Source organism: Leiobunum rupestre, chromosome 6 (assembly GCF_980474605.1).
Source record: "Leiobunum rupestre chromosome 6, qqLeiRupe1.1.hap1, whole genome shotgun sequence".
Lineage (NCBI taxonomy): Eukaryota > Metazoa > Arthropoda > Arachnida > Opiliones > Sclerosomatidae > Leiobunum > Leiobunum rupestre.
In genome coordinates this window covers 35,199,438-35,219,393 of record NC_143389.1, presented here as the reverse complement: position 1 = coordinate 35,219,393, position 19,956 = coordinate 35,199,438, and the positions used below count along the sequence as shown (strand labels likewise).

Here is a 19,956-nt window from a genome sequence, read left to right as displayed (position 1 = left end):
TCGCTTGAGGGAGATTTTATTCTTGTGATGACGTCACTCCGTTACTAGCTCTCAGTAAAATATTAGCAATCAAACTTATGGAACAATAATATAGGCTTATGGAAAAAATATGAAAACGTTCCAAACAAGAATTAACAGGGCTCGTAGAAAATATGTGAAACGTAATTTCTCTGATATTTCAGGTGCGAGAACATCTAAACTATTAAAGAACTTCGTCTACATAGATAAAACACTACACTTTAGCAACTGAGGACAAGTTAATAGTTCAAAAACGAAGCTAGTGTTCAAAATAATTAATTTCAGATTCCGATGCAATGCAGTTTCCATTATTTTGCCGAATCAAGCTGTATTTTTTTTTCTTTTGGAAGCGTTTTAATATTCAATAAGCCTGGGTCTCGAGTAAAAATTGTCTAACGAAGGAGATTGCTCGCCGTCTTTACCTGGCAGTTGTACACAGCGCCAAACTCGTTGTGGCGTTTGTGTGAACTACGTAATCACGTCAATAATTTATTTAGTCATTTAGTGCAAAATTTTCACAACAATCACAAATTTCTCTAATTTATATTAATTATTTGGAGTTTCCTTGATATTTCCCATATTTATATTATTTAGAGTTTTCCTGATAGTTCCCTGATTTATATTATTTAGAGTTTTCCTGATAGTTCCCTTATTTATATTATTTAGAGTTTTCCTGATAGTTCCCTTATTTATATTATTTAGAGTTTTCCTGATAGTTCCCGGATTTATATTATTTGGAGTTTCCTTGATATTTCCCATATTTATATTATTTAGAGTTTTCCTGATAGTTCCCTGATTTATATTATTTAGAGTTTTCCTGATAGTTCCCTTATTTATATTATTTAGAGTTTTCCTGATAGTTCCCGGATTTATATTATTTGGAGTTTCCTTGATATTTCCCATATTTATATTATTTAGAGTTTTCCTGATAGTTCCCTGATTTATATTATTTAGAGTTTTCCTGATAGTTCCCTGATTTATATTAATTGTTTGGAGTTCCCTGATATTTCCCTGATTTATATTAATTATTTGGAGTGGCCCTCATATTTCCCTTATGTATAGTAAGTATTTGGAGTTTAACTGATATTTCCCTTATTGATAGTAATTATTGGGAGTTTCCCTGATATTTCCCTTATTGATAGTAATTATTGGGAGTTTCCCTGATATTTTCCTTATTTATATTAATTATTTGGAGTTAAGCTGATATTTCCCTGATTTATATTAATTATTGGGAGTTTAGCTGATATTTCCCTGATTTATATTAATTATTTGAAGTTAAGATGAATTTCCCTGATTTATATTAATTATTTGGAGTTAAGCTGATATTTCCTGGATTTGGTGAGCAATGATAACTCCACACTATTTCCAGCTTTATTATAATCCACAATTAATTAAACAGAGTTTATAAGCTTTTCTTTCCGTTTGTTTGTTCCTACTTAAACTCTTCGTATTTTCAAACGCGTTAGATTCAACTATTTAAAATAAATTGAAAAGTTTAGTAGTAATGAGTTTAAAATAACACCGTTTAAATTACTTTTATTAAACAATTTCGTGCTAGCTAGAACTAATTGCTCTAGTTCGGAGTAACAAATGTTTAACCACGCCACTTAAAAATAGCAGAACGAAAAAAGAAAAGTTAATCTAACAGCATAAGTAAGATAAAACCAAAAGTGTGGCACTACGTTTAGGTTTCAAAATAACTACCTTCAGAAAAGAAAGTAAGTGTTAATAACCAATTTAATATTCGTATTCAAAAGCTTAAAATTATTTCGCGAAAGAGTTATTCTTAGTTTCGAAAACGTCCCAATTTTTACTTAGATTTGTCTGCTCCGTATAAAGAGATATTTATCGGGCTTCCGATTCTTAGATAGCATTTGCGTTATCTGAATCGACAAGATTGTTCAGATATTAGGTTATCAGCATTTACCTTCGGATACTATCAGATTATCAGCATTTACCTTCGGATACTATCAGATTATCAGCATTTACCTTCGGATATTATCGGATTATCAGCATTTACCTTCGGATACTATCAGATTATCAGCATTTACCTTCGCATACTATCAGATTATCAGCATTTACCTTCGCATACTATCAGATTATCAGCTTTTACCTTCGGATACTATCAGATTACCAGCATTTACCTTCGGATACTATCAGATTATCAGCATTTAGCTTCGGATACTATCAGATTATCAGAATTTAGCTTCGGATACTATCATATTATCAGCATTTAGCTTCGGATACTATCAGATTATCAGCATTTACCTTCGGACACTATCATATTATCAGCATTTAGCTTCGGATACTATCAGATTATCAGAATTTACCTTCGGATACTATCAGATTATCAGCATTTACCTTCGGATACTATCAGATTATCAGCATTTACCTTCGGATACTATCAGATTATCAGCATTTACCTTCGGATACTATCAGATTATCAGCATTTACCTTCGGATACTATCAAATTATCAGAATTTACCTTCGGATACTATCAAATTATCAGAATTTACCATCGGGTACTATCAAATTATCAGAATTTACCTTCGGCTACTATCAGATTATCAGCATTTACCTTCGGCTACTATCAGATTATCAGCATTTACCATCGGATACTATCAGATTATCAGCATTTACCTTCGGGTACTATCAAATTATCAGAATTTACCATCGGGTACTATCAGATTATCAGCATTTACCTTCGGATACTATCAGATTATCAGCATTTACCTTCGGATACTATCAGATTATCAGCATTTACCATCGGATACTATCAGATTATCAGCATTTACCTTCGGGTACTATCAAATTATCAGAATTTAGCTTCGGATACTATCAGATTATCAGCATTTACCTTCGGATACTATCAGATTATCAGCATTTACCTTCGGATACTATCAGATTATCAGCATTTACCTTCGAATACTATCTGATCAATTGATTTGGGCCTAATTGAAAACCAGATAGTTTAAACCCAAAGACTACTAATAGCTCAGTCCTTAGGCACGTAATGATTTATACGATCATTGGAGATATAGACTCTTTCAAAAGCCTTGCAAGTATATTAACGGTCATACTCGTGCTAATTTACTTATGCTAATAGTGGAATTACACCTATACACTTGGTTAACTTCGGAGTAAGTGAAAACATAAAATAAATAAAATAAAATGTATGCAAAGTTTCCTAATTTTACTTAATAGAGTAACGCTCCTTTCGCATTAACCGATAACAACCCGGCCGTAATTAGAGAGATTAATTATCCTCACGCGTTTCAAAGCATCGACAACGCTAAAAAGATAACCTGTCGGAACGCCTGCAAATTCTAGTCTAGACATTTTACGTGAAGGTTTCCAGGGTGGTCTAAATCGACTGTAGAGGTTCAACTGATAAGCCGCGAAACGTTATGGTAGCGTAGACGTTTCCGCCGCTTCACATTTTAATTTAAACGCCAAGAGCAGATCGCGCTATTTTAAAAGAAAAACGTTATCTTTTATTTAATTTAAAGCAATTTAAAATTTAAATAGCGAACGCAACAAGAATCTGGAGAAGAAGAGAAATGGTTAATCGATGGCGGAAAAACGGGCAACTAGTGGAAGAAACCGTCCATCCAATATCGCGGCGGAAAAATTATCGGAGCGCGCTTTTAAAGAAAATCTCGAAATGGATTTTTCAGAGGCGTCCATCATTCTCTCCGTTGAGGAAGAACCCGTTTTATTAAAGACGTTGAACATCGACGAAGACACGACCGACCGTATATTTCGGGTGAAAGGTCGCGAGGTTTAAAGAAATGAAAATTTGCGTTGATTGGTCACGAAAGCTTTCTTAATAGTCGGACGAAAATGTTGTCGTCACTAAAAGAAAGAGTTTTAAAAGCTCTACTTTAGACGATGATGATGGTTGCTAATAGTAGAAGTCCGCTGGGGGACGGAAATAGTTTCGAAAGAAAAGGCAATAAAGGATTAAGGCCGTATAGCGTGTTCTTTTCGCTCAATTAGGAACCGAGTTCAAGGCCCGGCCTTTAAATTGAAAAGATGGCCGCGTTTCAAAACCTACTAATTCAATATTCTGCGAAATGATGGGGACGAGAATAGCGCTACGACCTTTTGGGACCCTTGGCTAAATTATTTATTTATATCAAACCAAAACTTTTAATTTCAAAAGTATAACATAGGCTTACTGAAAATAAGATCTAGCTCTCATTACTTACGACAAAAAGTGAAGGTAAAGTTTTAGTTTTTTCAATATTTCTAATTCATTATTTTTTTAATAAAAAAAGGGGGTTTTAACCATGGATTTTCGTTGAGTTAAAACCATGCTCTATATGGACTTTAATTGAAGTTACATTGCCCATTAATTTCATTTTCCTATCGTTCCTCTCAATACTAGCTTCTATCCGGGTATTCAATCCACGCTTAATTTACACAGGTGATTAATTTCAAGCGTTTTATTACAGAAACCACAATTTCTAGTCGAGTTATCCATTTTAAACGCGGCTACATGGATAGAAACGCGAATTAAATTTACGCGAACAATTGCGAAGGAAAGCGGGGGCCGCGTTTTTAGTCAAGGAAGGCGCCAAATTGTAAAAGGTGTTTCGGGTCCAACGTTCAAACTGAAATTTCGCAAAAACAATGGCTCGCACCGAAATATTCCATAGAACCTTTTATATAGACAATAACCGGGCTTTAATTGTCGTAATTGGGTTTTTAGCCGAAAAAACAATAAAAACGGAGATATTAGCCAAAACCCAATTTTGTGCGCTTATTTAAAATATTGTGCTCCCAACCAAATGATGGGCACTTTTGAAATCTTATATAATATAAATAAATGAAGGTGCTACTAAAATTCAGCTAGGACCGCTTAAAACAGTCACGGAATACTTGAGTTATGTAAGGGGCGTATACCTAATTTAAAGTAAGGGGCCCCAAATCAAATCTTAGGACTTAATAACAAACCAAACTCAAAAAATATCTGATTTTGGTTTTGAACAACTTGTGAAGATGAAATGATATTCTTTAGTTATGCTTGTTTCATTTTCGAGTGAAGGGGAGAATCCGACAACGCGATACAGTGTTTGGGCAAAAGTGCCGAAAATGAGAAGTAAACTTCATTATCAAACTGGCCACTTAAATTTTCTTCTATAGGTTTACATGGAAGCGTATTCTCCTTATAGAGTGTTGTCGTCTGAAACCCTGTGACGTCACCATTGTAATTTGCCTATTGATAAAAAACGGTAACTGTCATGGCGGCCACTATTAACACTACAGCTGTGACGTTACAAGTTTTCAAAATCGTATCAGATGACAACACTCTATAACGCGTTTTTGTTTAATAAATTGGTAAACGTTAATATTTTAGGGTTAACTTGGCGAGCCATTTCAATGGTTTGATGGGTCCTGATCGGTCACTTGTTCAAATTTCACAACCGTGTAGTTTCTTTGATCTAAAGTTGGCCTACAAGCCTACGGTCAAGCTAGCCATTGGCCGTAATAAAGGTCAAGCCCAATTCGGGTTCCTCGCGAAATGCCAACTAAGGAAAAGTGTTTCTGCGCGATTAAATTCTGCACGAAAGCTTAAAGGCGATTTCAATCTCTGAAAATTAATAAACACGGAAGAAATGACTTGAAAATCTTTCTTCCGTGAAATTGATTTACTCATTTTCCCCGTCACCTCGAATTTTAATAATTTCTCCAATATTGAAATTTTTTAAGGCTTTTTACAAGATAAACGACCGTGTAGAATAGTTCTCGACGTCGTCAAATTTTAGTCGGCGGCGGCGAGTAGAGCCGGGCGCAGATTTTTAAATTACTTCGACGTTAAGCAGCGTTCAGATTATGTGAAAATATTACGTTTGCGTCGATCGTGTCGGTTCTTTCGATTTCTTACACCGTTCAGACTTCTCAACCGAGACTTTAAATTTTCGCGCGTGTCGTTTACATTTTTTATTTCGTTGAGGACTGCCTAGATTCCGTCTCGGTTTAAAGCTCAAAACGTTCATAGCAGACAATTAACCTTATGCCTCATCAGCGCTGACTCTAGGTAGTGGCAACCTTTAGAACCATCGAAATACTATAACCAATCAGAGGTGGATAAAAAATTATCTAAATTTTTCCGCCGTCTTTACTGAGCTCTGATTGGATGAACAATCACCTTTTATGTTAATCTCCGCGCAAGGTTGGTTCCTTTCTGAACAGTGAAATGAACGAACCGACGCGACCAACATAACCGAAACGACACGACCGATGCTAACGTAATATTTTCACATAGTCTGAACGCTGCTTTAAACCAAAATTTATTCGGCGGAGCGCTTTGGCGTTTAAGGTATATGTATAACACTTTTATGAAGTTAAATTTTAAAATTAATTCATGATTTTCAAAATTACAAAAAAATACGGGTTACAAAAAAAAATTATGTAAATTTTTATGTTAATCAGGATTTAATAAAATCGGCGGTAAAAAAGTTCGGCGCGCCAATTAAAATTTTTGGGCGGCGGCGACGTCTTGGAGAAATGGTGGACGTTGTAGGCGTTACCTTATCTTTCTATGTAGTTAAATTGTGGAAAAGATTAAATTGAAAGTCCTTCGTAAATTTAATTTAACGCCCTAAGGCTTCACCAGCGTTCCGTCAAGCTAGCTAGGCAGTATTGTAAAAGCAGTCTACGTTTTTACTCGACTTTACTGCAGAGCGTGGTGCCATCTATTAATGGCTCAGGAAGTTAAAATTCAAAATAGCGAAACAATAACGTCGTCAGAGAACCATAGTAGAGTATTAAAATTAGACAACTTATACTACTTATTGGACTAAATTATATATCCTATATAAAATATATTGTTAAAAATTACTATAATTTAAGTTATTGTCAAATTAAAAAACGAGCCAATCAACCCGAGGGATACTTTTAGTTCCCGCCTTTTTGGTAAAAATGTTGGCAATCCATATTGTTGAAAATAAATGGAAAAACACACTTCATTCGGTACTTCGCGGAAAATATGAATAAACGTTCTTCCTCGGGCGATTCCGCGAATTCAGAAGAAATCTTTTCGGATGTCATCATTTTAACGACTGCCATTTTGGGGCATTTGGAAGTTCAGTATTTGGTTTTTAAGTACACCATCAAGACGAGAATGTGACTAAAATGTTCCCCGAATTAACCCATTACCACGGTGACTTTACGAGCCGCGTATAACAAACAATTATAATTTAGTTAAAATATCCCAAATTTTCGCGATACAAAGCGAGATCTTTAAAAATAATATACTGGTCCCGTGTTTAGAGTAATGGAGTACTGTTATACTACAGTGTTTCGGTTACATTTAGACAGATGGCGTACTGAATAGTGGTTTCGCATACGGTTCGAGAGATTGAGGTATTAAAATTTTAGTTTAAAATCTACAATAAATTGAAAATAATCAACCTACGATATCGAATATTTAACATTAAATTTGATTAAATAAATTTGATCTTTATGCAAACTGAATAACAAAGCGCAGTATCATAAGTAACATAGTTATATAAGTATGGCCAGAAGTAATTTACTTCTGGTATGGCAATTAGCGCAAAGGCAGGCTAAAGAGTTTATCTCGGGCCCCTCTATGCAGAGCAAAAGAGCCAATATTACGTTGGTCGTTGGTCTACTAACAGGCCACGACCTACTTAACAGACATCTTTACTTGATTGGAATCAAAGATGATTAAATCTGTAGGGCTTGCCAGGTTGTGGAGGAAACTTTATCTTTTGTACTTTTCAAAAGGTTCGAGCATCTTGGTATGCATCAGTTGGAAAGCTCTGATTTCTATAACATGCCGGCCAAACGGATTCTAAGTTTTGCGTCGGATATTGGACTTTTTAAGTCTTACGGTTTGGGCTTGCACAATGAACCAGCGGTCGAAAAGCACTCATTAATAATAATAATAATTAATGGCAATTAGCAAAATTTTGAGTGAATGCGTAATGTTCAGCACAGAGCCCCCTATTGCCTAAATATGCTACCAGTGTCAACGAATCGAATATTCGATTTGGAATATACTCCAAATTTCCTGGTCAAATAGTCGAATATTCTTAAGCTGGGGTAAAAAATATTTGGTATTTCAAATAGTTTGGCAAACTGAATGATTCTTGGTGTGGTGCAGCTCAGTCAGCTGTTTGGTCTCCTATTGGCTAAATTAGAGTTTTTGGACGTCTTTTAAAATTTGCTAAAACATCGAAGTAAAACTAAAACTGTAAAAATAAATACGTCAAAGTATTAATTAACGGAACCTGCCATTCCATTGAAAAATATTCGAACGAAATATTCGACGATTTTAATATTTGATTTAGTATTTAAAGGGAATATAACCTCAGGTATTTGGTGTGGAACACCAACGTTTGCAGCTCTGGCCGCTCTTGCCTTTGGCTTTAAAACTGTTTGTCGCCACTGTACAGGGAAAATTAGAAAATTGAAGGGGTGTTCCGTAAAGATTGCTTTGCGGGTTATATTCCCTTTAACGTACCCAGAAAACAAATATTTGATTTTTTTTTCATATTGGTATTTGTACACTCTAAGAAATGCAAATGAGAAAAACAGAAAACGAAAATTTTAGTTTAAAATCTACAATAAATTGAAAATAATCAACCTACGATATCGAATATTTAACATTAAATTTGATTAAATAAATTTGATCTTTATGCAAACTGAATAACAAAGCGCAGTATCATAAGTAACATAGTTATATAAGTATGGCCAGAAGTAATTTACTTCTGGTATGGCAATTAGCGCAAAGGCAGGCTAAAGAGTTTATCTCGGGCCCCTCTATGCAGAGCAAAAGAGCCAATATTACGTTGGTCGTTGGTCTACTAACAGGCCACGACCTACTTAACAGACATCTTTACTTGATTGGAATCAAAGATGATTAAATCTGTAGGGCTTGCCAGGTTGTGGAGGAAACTTTATCTTTTGTACTTTTCAAAAGGTTCGAGCATCTTGGTATGCATCAGTTGGAAAGCTCTGATTTCTATAACATGCCGGCCAAACGGATTCTAAGTTTTGCGTCGGATATTGGACTTTTTAAGTCTTACGGTTTGGGCTTGCACAATGAACCAGCGGTCGAAAAGCACTCATTAATAATAATAATAATTAATGGCAATTAGCAAAATTTTGAGTGAATGCGTAATGTTCAGCACAGAGCCCCCTATTGCCTAAATATGCTACCAGTGTCAACGAATCGAATATTCGATTTGGAATATACTCCAAATTTCCTGGTCAAATAGTCGAATATTCTTAAGCTGGGGTAAAAAATATTTGGTATTTCAAATAGTTTGGCAAACTGAATGATTCTTGGTGTGGTGCAGCTCAGTCAGCTGTTTGGTCTCCTATTGGCTAAATTAGAGTTTTTGGACGTCTTTTAAAATTTGCTAAAACATCGAAGTAAAACTAAAACTGTAAAAATAAATACGTCAAAGTATTAATTAACGGAACCTGCCATTCCATTGAAAAATATTCGAACGAAATATTCGACGATTTTAATATTTGATTTAGTATTTAAAGGGAATATAACCTCAGGTATTTGGTGTGGAACACCAACGTTTGCAGCTCTGGCCGCTCTTGCCTTTGGCTTTAAAACTGTTTATCGCCACTGTACAGGGAAAATTAGAAAATTGAAGGGGTGTTCCGTAAAGATTGCTTTGCGGGTTATATTCCCTTTAACGTACCCAGAAAACAAATATTTGATTTTTTTTTCATATTGGTATTTGTACACTCTAAGAAATGCAAATGAGAAAAACAGAAAACGAAAAATGTCTGAACTAAAAAATTAAATAATTATAAAATTCCAAACAGTATGTTACAAAACATGTTTTTCTTACAAAAAAGGTAAGTATTATCATTAGTTTATAAAACATTTCTAAATAAGTTTCCATTGACGCCATAAAAATGAAACCTGCCTCTAATAAAGTAAAATGTAAAAACTACACTACCACATTTTCCAGATGTAATAATTTTAGAAATATATGTCATGTATTTTGCTAAGAGATGTATGAATTACCTTTGTTAAGGCCATAACTAGACATTTTTCATCTTTATATATTTAAATTAAAAAACGCACAATTATTACAGCACGGTAGTGAAATTACCTTCACCAATATTTCAACATAAATTGAAATTCCATGACTATTTAGGGCTATTTTCATATTCCCTGATTTCCCTGACCTGTAGAAATAGTGCTTTCAGATACCCAAAGATAATTAGTTAGTCCAATCAAATTAATCTTATCTATTCCCCCATCCAGCAGTCTGATTTCAAACTGTATCTGATACAATATCTGATCTTATTAGAAGTAACTTACGGCACTTTTACATAAAACAATGAAGATTAAAAATTGCAAAAACCACTTCTTGTACAATAAAAAGTTTATTTAAATCTTTAAAATTTTTTTCAAATCTTTAAAATTCAGACGACTAGTTTCGCCACCTTTCGGGGCTTCGTCAGGTCAAAATATTTTTAAAGATTTAAATAAACTTTTTATTGTACAAGAAGTGGTTTTTGCAATTTTTAATCTTCATTATCTGATCTGCTATCATTATTCTCACCAGATTTAGTTTGATAAGTTTATTACGTATATAATCTTGTAGAAATCAAATTAAAATAACTCTTAATGAATATTTAAAAAGGAATTATATAAAAATAACTGAGAGATATTTGAATTCAGATACGTTTCGAGTTAAAACTATCTGGTTTGCATTCTGACCCAAATAAACTGATCTGTTAATATCTGAACGTAAATGCGTAATCTGATCTATGAAAACCGGTTGAAAGCGCTATTTGAAAATACCCTGCGTTATAAAACATCTCGGTTAAGTTTAAAAAAAAAATTTCGGGTCAATTCGTACAATTTTCACGCGGTTATTCTACAAGAAAATCATCATTCGGCTGGAGAAATAAATTGAAATTGATCATACCTTCGATGAAAACTATCTAATCTAATTCAATAAGAAAGTAACGAGAGAGCAAACAGCGGAGCTACGGACTCCGTTCGGGTGAGTGAACTCTGTCGATTTGCTATCGTGATCCGGGCCATCCATCCCGGGGATAAACCCAATATCGTATTCCCCGGAGAAATCGACGCCTACCTGAGAGAAAGTTCGATCCGTGGCCCTAAAAAGAAGGCGCGTGTAGAGGGAAAGGAGGAAACTCGTCTAAAGAAGGGCTTCAGACTTTTTCGCGATATTCGAGTTTAAGCCGAGCCCTTATAAATCCCGCGAGAAAATTAGAAGTACAGAAAAATGGACGAATATCGGCTTATAATCGAAAAGAGGCCGAACACGGATCGCTCTCTCCCTCAACGTGCCGAGAAGAAGGGACTCGAGGCAGCGCCGACCCAAGAGAGGCTGCAGGATTAAGTAGGGCGAGGTCGGCGGGAGTGTACCGTTCGGCGGCGGAAGGCCTGTTGTGAAGACGAGAGATTTAGAAAGGGGTCTACACCCGTTGCGTGACTTCGATATAGAAGCGGCCATCACCTCCCTCCCTCTTCCCATCCCTCTATCTTACCTTCTTCGGACGCCAGGTTGGAGTGTGTGTACGAACGATAAAGAAATACACTTTCGAAAAGTTTGCGGTTTTATTTTTACTCTTTAACCGGGTACGAACAAAGGTAATTGCGATTGTAATTATCTTTGCTCTAAAAATATCCGTACGCGTTGGACATTATTTTTAATTTATGGGTGGAAAGTTAACGAATTTAGCCCAATTTTACTGTCTAAAATAGCAAATACGACCATTAGCAAAAATTGTTGCCCAATTTATTTTCTCAGCACAGAGCACCCTAGTGTCTAAATACTAGACTACAAAGGACGATAATATACTACTCAGGTTTGGGGAAAACTCGGAACCACTCCCCACTGGTTAAAGAGGTTTTCCCCCGAGTTATTCGGTTTCGCCTTTCCATAAAAAAGTGTAGAGGTTAACGGTAATAGTTAGTGTAGGGAGCTGTTGGCTCGCGTGACATGAAGGGCTTGCCACCACCCTCCTACGCATTGTAACCCGGCAACCTGAATTAATGGCTTTAAAAGTCGCTAGATGACTTTGGCCTAAGGTGGTGCCTTGAGTATTTGCCTAGTTGATTATTTGTCAGTGTCGAAATAAGGTTCGATTAGAAATTGAGCGTTAAAACAATAGGAAGTGTCATACTTATTCTTATTAGGTTACTTAAGAACATAGGTTATTCTTTCACTGATCAATATTCACCGAAAAATTAAAGGAGCCAAAGAGTTCGACAAACTCGCAAACTATTTTGAACGCCTTCAGATCCGACTAAAGCTTTGACAAAAATCCCGATGAATCGTCGAAAGCGAGACATTAACCCGACACCCACTTCAGAAAATAAGCCCCAGCAACGAGTGATTCGAAACTTAAAAACTTCAGTCACCGATTCACGGTGTCGTGCGTAAATCCGCTTTTGAAATCCGAACGCGAATTGCGCATTTTGTTCACTTTCGCAAAACATGTTGTTGGCCAGTCAGTACACAAAAGAAAATGTTTAAATGGTACAAAATAAGGTTCTCGAACTTTGAGAAACACTTTTGTCCCTGCATTTATTTACGAATGAAAAATAATGAGATTGGATAGATGTGAATCGGAAAATGTTCCGTGTAAAATTAGTGAAGCCTTTTTTCCGGAAAATATTCCGTATTTCTCCGAAAAAAAAAAGGTTTTTATTCCATGATTAGCCTAATATTGTTCGCCAAATTAAATTTGGCGAATCCCAAAGTAAAATTAAACCTCTAGACTAGTCCAAAATAAAAACCCTTAAAAAATAATATATGTTTAAATTTTTTATTTTCCCGATTATATTTTGATATTTAATTGTTTTACTTTGGTTTACTTAAAAAAATAATTCCAATATAAATTAAGAAGTAGGATCAAAATTTAAAAATTACAATTTCTTACGATTACGGAGGTGATAATATTTTTATCTTTCCAAGTCCAAAATAAAAATATTTCCCACTAAAAAACTTCCGTAATACCGCGTTTCCAGTCGTGTTTTGTTAAAAAAAATATCAGCGTCCAGGTTCTTTGGCTCGAAACGAAGTTAATATTGGGAATAAAAATGTCCAATATTTGATAAGACTATTAGAAAAAGCTGGGCGTAACTGGGAATATTGATAAAATATTTCGGCGAGACCATTTCCGGGCCCTCAAGACTATACTCATCTTCCAAGCGGGAATAGCCAGCGGAGTGGGCGGATGAAAGAAATTCGCACGAGCGCCTTATAAATAAATGGAGGCTGAAATAGGATATTAATGGAGAAGTCGATCGAGAGCGAGCGCCAGTTGAGCAACTCTGTCTCAACGTTGTAGCTTCCGCTCTTATCTTTCGGGCAAAATCAGGGCCGTCTTTAGATGATTGGGGGCCCCAGGGCAAAGTGATAAGCGGGGCCCCTAATAATTCCAGACAATTTCTTAACCTCCAATGCGAAGCTCATCGTTGCCCTAATTTACAAATATTGGTTCAAATAAAAAATATCACGAAAAGACATGTTTTAGATAGTTAAATAATTTTAATAATTTGCCTTACAAAAGTTGAAAATGGGGCCCTCCAGAATCTTGGGGCCCTAGGGCAGTGCCCTATTTGCCCAATGGGAAAGACGGCACTGGGCAAAATACTCTCCGAGAGTAGAAGAGTGGGAGAGAAAGGTAAAACGAAATATTGAAACTAAGAAGCGAATTCGCGATTGGCTGTCTTTTGTACGGTTTCACTTTTAGGATCGCGGCTCTTTGGCGATCCCTAATATTAAGTTAATATTCGCGAGTCTGGGGGGAGGCGAAGAAAAAGGGGGATGAAATGGCTATAGTCTTTTGTTTTCGATATAGGAAAAGAAATATTTAAGCCCGAACGTATCGATTTTCGAAAGGTCAACCACGTCAGAGAAACCTTCCAGACGATTTAATAAATGACCGTGCCAGCCAGTTTCTCGAAGTCTGAAATCAGATTTGCAGTTATTACAAAGGCTGTTTATTTGTTTTGCCGTTAAAATAAACGCTTTAAATAGGTCCAAATTATCAGTTTCTTTGGCGAAATGGAACATCTTTTATAAAGGGAATTTTCTGTATTAGTTATCGTAGGTAAAATTTCAGTTTTCGGGGATCAAAATTATCGGTTTCGGTTTTTGGGGATCAAAAATATCAATTTCGGTTTTCGGGAATCAAAAATATCAATTTCGGTTTTCGGGAATCAAAAATATCAATTTCGGTTTTCGGGAATCAAAAATATCAATTTCGGTTACGGGAATCAAAAATATCAATTTCGGTTTTCGGGAATCAAAAATATCAATTTCGGTTACGGGAATCAAAAATATCAATTTCGGTTTTCGGGAATCAAAAATATCAATTTCGGTTACGGGAATCAAAAATATCAATTTCGGTTTTCGGGAATCAAAAATATCAATTTCGGTTACGGGAATCAAAAATATCAATTTCGGTTTTTGGGGATCAAAAATATCAATTTCGGTTTTCGGGAATCAAAAAATCAATTTCGGTTTTCGGGAATCAAAATTATCAATTTCGATTTTCGGGAATCAAAAATATCAATTTCAATTTGCGGGAATCAAAAATATTAAATTTAAGTTTTCGGAATTTTGGTTTTCGATGGTTACAAATATGGATTTCCCTGTATGATCTTTCGTCTGCTATATGAAATGGAATATCACGACAGAAGCAATTGACTGGAGACATGCTGGAGACTATAGAGTGAGAAGTTTGTACGAACAAAAATCCTAAATATTTCGCTCGAATATTTCCATTATCCCCCCACTTTTTCGAAACAGCGCAAAAAATAAAAACATATTCGGGAAACAGAATTCTTTCTCTCTTCGATGAACTGATGCCGGAAACGTTTTTTTTTTTCATTCGTATGTAATAGCGTTATCTTTAAAGATCATCTTAAATAATAATACTAATAATATTGGCTAGTAGCCCTTAGTTGGACTTGTTACGAAGACTACACACAAACACTTATTATAAACAGTTTTAATATCAGATAAAAAATAAGGACTTAAAAACCTGGCAATATATAAATAAATAAGGACCTAAAAATTATTAAATAAAAAATTTAAAAGAATTAAATAAACTGTTTTGAAGGGTCTAGGTAAGTTCGGTGTAAACAAATTCGGTGTAGGAAAGTTTGGTGTAAGGAATTCTCTGTAAGGAAAGTTCGGTGTATAGGAAAATTTGGTGTAAAGAAAAAATCTCACTTTTTTAAATAAAATGTTAAATAAACAAATGTTAAATAAATAAAATGTTAAATAAATAAAATGTTAAATAAATAAAATGTTAAATAAATAAAACGTTAAATAAATAAAACGTTAAATAAATAAAACGTTAAATAAATAAAATGTTAAATAAATAAAACGTTAAATAAATAAAATGTTAAATAAATAAAATGTTAAATAAATAAAATGTTAAATAAATAAAACGTTAAATAAATTAAATGTTAAATAAATAAAACGTTAAATAAATTAAATGTTAAATAAATAAAAGGTTAAATATATAAAACGTTTAATAAATAAAACGTTAAATAAATAAAACGTTAAATAAATAAAAGGTTAAATAAATAAAACGTTTTATAAATAAAACGTTAAATAAATAAAAGGGTAAATAAATAAAACGTTAAATAAATAAAACGTTAAATAAATAAAACGTTAAATAAATAAAACGTTAAATAAATAAAACGTTAAATAAATAAATTGTTAAATAAATAAAATGTTAAATAAATAAAATGTTAAATAAATAAAATGTTAAATAAATAAAACGTTAAATAAATAAAATGTTAAATAAATAAAATGTTAAATAAATAAAATGTTAAATAAATAAAATGTTAAATAGATAAAAGGTTAAATAAATAAAAGGTTAAATAAATAAAATGTTAAATAAATAAAATGTTAAATAGATAAAAGGTTAAATAAATAAAAGGTTAAATAAATAAAAGGTTAAATAAATAAAAGGTTAAATATATAAAAGGTTAAATATATAAAATGTCAAATATATAAAATGTTAAATATATAAAATGTTAAATATATAAAATGTTAAATATATAAAATGTTAAATATATAAAATATTAAATAAATAAAATGTTAAATAAATAAAATGTTAAATATATAAAATGTTAAATATATAAAATGTTAAATATATAAAATGTTAAATATATAAAATGTTAAATATATAAAATGTTAAATATATAAAATGTTAAATATATAAAATGTTAAATATATAAAATGTTAAATATATAAAATGTTAAATATATAAAATGTTAAATATATAAAAGGTTAAATAAATAAAAGATTAAATAAATAAAAGGTTAAATAAATAAAGGGTTAAATAAATAAAATCCTAAATAAATAAAATGTTAAATAAATAAAATGGTAAATAAATGTTAAATAAATAAAATGTTAAATAAATAAAATGTTGAATATATAAAATGTTAAATAAATAAAATGTTGTAAAATAAATACAATGTTGGAGAATAAAGGAACTCAGAATTTGGAATATGTCATACACTAGGATTTAAAATAATAAGCAATATATGTACATACATTGATTTAAACTCGGTTATGCTCATTACTCTACTAAATTGATTTTTACTTAATTTCGGCATATTTTTGCTTAATTCTTGAGCTCTTTTAGCGTGCGATATAATGATGATAGATCGAGGGGTCGGTCATTCGGCCAAATCCCGTACAAAATTTGGAAAAAAATGACAAATCCACAACAAAAAATCATGGATTTTCAAAAAATCCAAAATCCCGTACACAAAACAGGCAAATGTCCGACCCCTCGTGAAAGATAATACAATAATAGATAATGGTCGTAACGAGATAGATTAATTAGAACTAAGACGGTTTTACGAGGTGATGTTATTTGCAGGGCCGCCTGTAAAATATAAATTACGGGTCCCAAGAGAGCCGTTACTATACTGGAGATAGCTATACTTTATCGGAGACCTTGTTTGGCGAAATCCGGGCTCTAGTTGCGGTCAGGCCTGGTGGTTGCAATGAAATAAGCTTCACGATAGGAATATACGGTAGACAAAAATGGAGATAAAGATGGAGAAAGACGGGAAGACGGTACGAGGTGGGATAAAAAGGACTCACCGTCGAAGGAATGGTCGGTCGCGAAAGAGGCGGCTCCGTGAAGAGCCGCGGAACTGTCCCTGGAGAAGCTCCTTCCAAGATGCCGCAGTGGGGAACCGGAACAAACGCCGTTGGCCTTGCCGCACGGAGACGAAAACAGTTCGCAACTGGCGCTGTTGTTGAAGGCGGTGGAAGCGGAAGACGGGACGGCGACCACGGCCGTCGAGTTTCCGGGAGAGCCCAGAACCGGAGGATGGTCGCCCGCCGCGTTGCCCCCACGATTGTTGGCGCTCGGTGAGCCGAAAGGTCGAGAAAAGAGAACGTCGAAAACGGAAGGGTTGACCCCGCCGCCGCCATTGTCTGGGTAGGCTTCCGAGTCATCCGTTATGACGACGGCCGGCGGAGGACGCGGCTTGGACAAAGACCTCAGGTACGACAACTTGGGCCGGGCGCTGCCGCCGCTGTTCTGGTTGTGGTGCACCGAATGCTGATGGTGAGTTTGACCCGATATGTCCTCGCTGATGGAAGTCACCATTTTCGAGCGGCGGTCACTTAACTCCTTTTATAAGATTCGCGTGACGCTTCGGTTTATGCCAGGAATGATTCTGGGAGAACCAATAATTCGAACACATTTCACTCGCGACACTCGTAAACCACGGAACGAATGCTACAAATATTTCTCGTTACTATAAGGTAATATTCTCGAGCCTCGTAAGCCCAGTAGGGGGTCTTCTAGGTCGCCATTGCCCGTTGCCAAAAATATGAAAAATATCTCCGTCAGAAGCGGGGGTGTCGATTTAGCCCGGTAAACGACTTAATTTCCTTTCGCGTATAGAGATCTTTTTATCAATATTTAAACGAAATTTCGGTGTAAACAGAGACGAGGGCTATAATTATATTTTTCCCTTCGTGAGTTCGTGTGTCTCTCCGGAGGTCGAGCGTATAAATAATTGACGGCGCGCTCTTCGGAGCAAAAAAACAGACAAACCGGAGGCGCGAATAGAGAAGAATCACGCGATATTAAATTAATTTAACGAGTGTACCAAATAACTTTGGTTTTTTTTGGCGCTTGAATCCTTTGATATGTTGCGACGTTGCCTTTTACGAATCCTCGATTCTCTTCCTCAATTTTTATCGTTTCAATTTGAGATTGGCTCCGAAATGAAGTGGGTTTATTCTTCGCGAATATTTTCGCGTTGTTTAGCAGCTCGAAGAGGGAGGCGACTCGACACGCCAAGTTATCGGATTTTTCCGTCGGCCACCAGATCGCATCCGACAAACTATTCACTTCTCTTCCCACCAAAAGCGTGGTTAGTTCGCGACGGTCGGAGGAGAGACGTTCGACCAACGGCACCGACTTTTCTCCCGCTAATAACTCTCGTTGGATTTTACTTCGGCTAAAACGCCGAAAGGGCTTCGCACGCGATCCGGGAATTAACCTAAATTTTCGGTTGACTCGCTCGAGTCGGGGAAATTTGAAGGGCAAACAACGAGGCCGCCACTTCTTTCGAGGTTCTTGTTTTAATTGACGACCAAAACACCTCCCGTTAATATAGATATACGCGTATTTAGATCGAATAAGCCGTTGAAATTCCACCGAAGCGAATTATTCAGTTCCGGATGTACGATCAACTCGGAAGCGTGAGTCAAATAAACAAAAAAGAAATCGATTTCCTTTTTTCGTTGTTAGAGAAAATGAGCCATTCGAAGAGAATTAAAACCAGACGAGCGTGTTTAAACGTAAATAAAAGACGTATAAAATGTATAAAAGGCGCCACTAAGCGGGAGAGTGCGAGGCGGAAGTTTTATCTTTGCCGTGCTGAGGAGTCGCCGCGGAATGATTGTGAACGGGACTGTTTCCGGAATGCTGCTGCTGCTGGGAAGCCGAAGAATAGGAGGACGAAGACGACGTAAAGTGTTGCGCGGAATGTCCCAGATGCGACTTGCCACCGACGGTAGGGCTGGCCAACGAGCTGCGGCGGGAATTCGGAGGGGTCGAATTGCAACTATGTTGACCCCGGTTATGGGCCGACAGCGACCTTCCGTTGCGGACATCCGCGGTGGAAACGGAAACGGTCACCGAAATCATCTTCTTCCCGTTCGACCTTTTATTTTTAATATTCTTATCGTTCTCTTCTTCGAGGACCAAAATCAACTAGATCTTTGGCGAATTTGAAAACGTCGCTTCGAAAAGAGCGTCAACCGAGAGGCAGCTGGAAAAGACGACTAGAGCGGATCTCCATCGCGGAAGAGCTCGCGCTGGCCACGGTTCACCAATGGATCGGATATTCGGCGGGCGAGAACACGCGGAGCGACCGAGACGGGAGAGGAGGAAGCGACCAACGTCGTATCCTGATATTTTCCGGACTCTGAAAATCTGCAAGCTCCGCGGCAAAGCCGGAATGGATCGCAATGCGCGTGCTCCGGGGATGAAGCTTATAACGATATATCCCCCCCGCTCGCCCGCCCCCGCCATCCTCTCTCTGGCTATCGCTCCGGACTACTCTTTCGAGGATCCTTCTACGAGTAGCCCTCTCCCTCCAGCCTTTCGCTTTCTCGCTTATAGACAATCAAAGGGGCCAACGCCGCTTTCGAACCCCCTTCCTAGGACGCTCTCTATCCCTCCCACCCCCCGGTACAGCTCGCGATTTCGGCTCGCGTTTGACACTGGAGTCGATGGATAATAGGAACGGAGTACGACGGACGAGTGCCTGAGTGGGCAGCCTGGCTCTTCCGCCGCTCACTTGACAGTCGTGGCCATCCGGAAAGCCCGCTTTTCACGCGATATACTTCACTAGTAGGTAAGATCGAGGGAGACCTAACCGGTAGACAAACA

The 19,956-nt window shown here is 36.0% G+C and overlaps 1 protein-coding gene across 1 annotated transcript in view; it reads right to left on the bottom strand.

Annotated features, from left to right (window-relative positions):
* Positions 1-17,690, bottom strand: part of LOC149940732 (solute carrier family 35 member F3) — a 71,646-nt gene extending 53,956 nt beyond the window's left edge. Inside the window, exon 1 of the mRNA XM_090178916.1 lies at positions 17,142-17,690. Within this exon, the coding sequence (XP_090035042.1) occupies positions 17,142-17,655 (514 nt within the window). The 5' untranslated portion in view covers positions 17,656-17,690. The remainder of the gene's footprint in view (positions 1-17,141) is intronic.
* Positions 17,691-19,956: the final 2,266 nt, after the last annotated feature.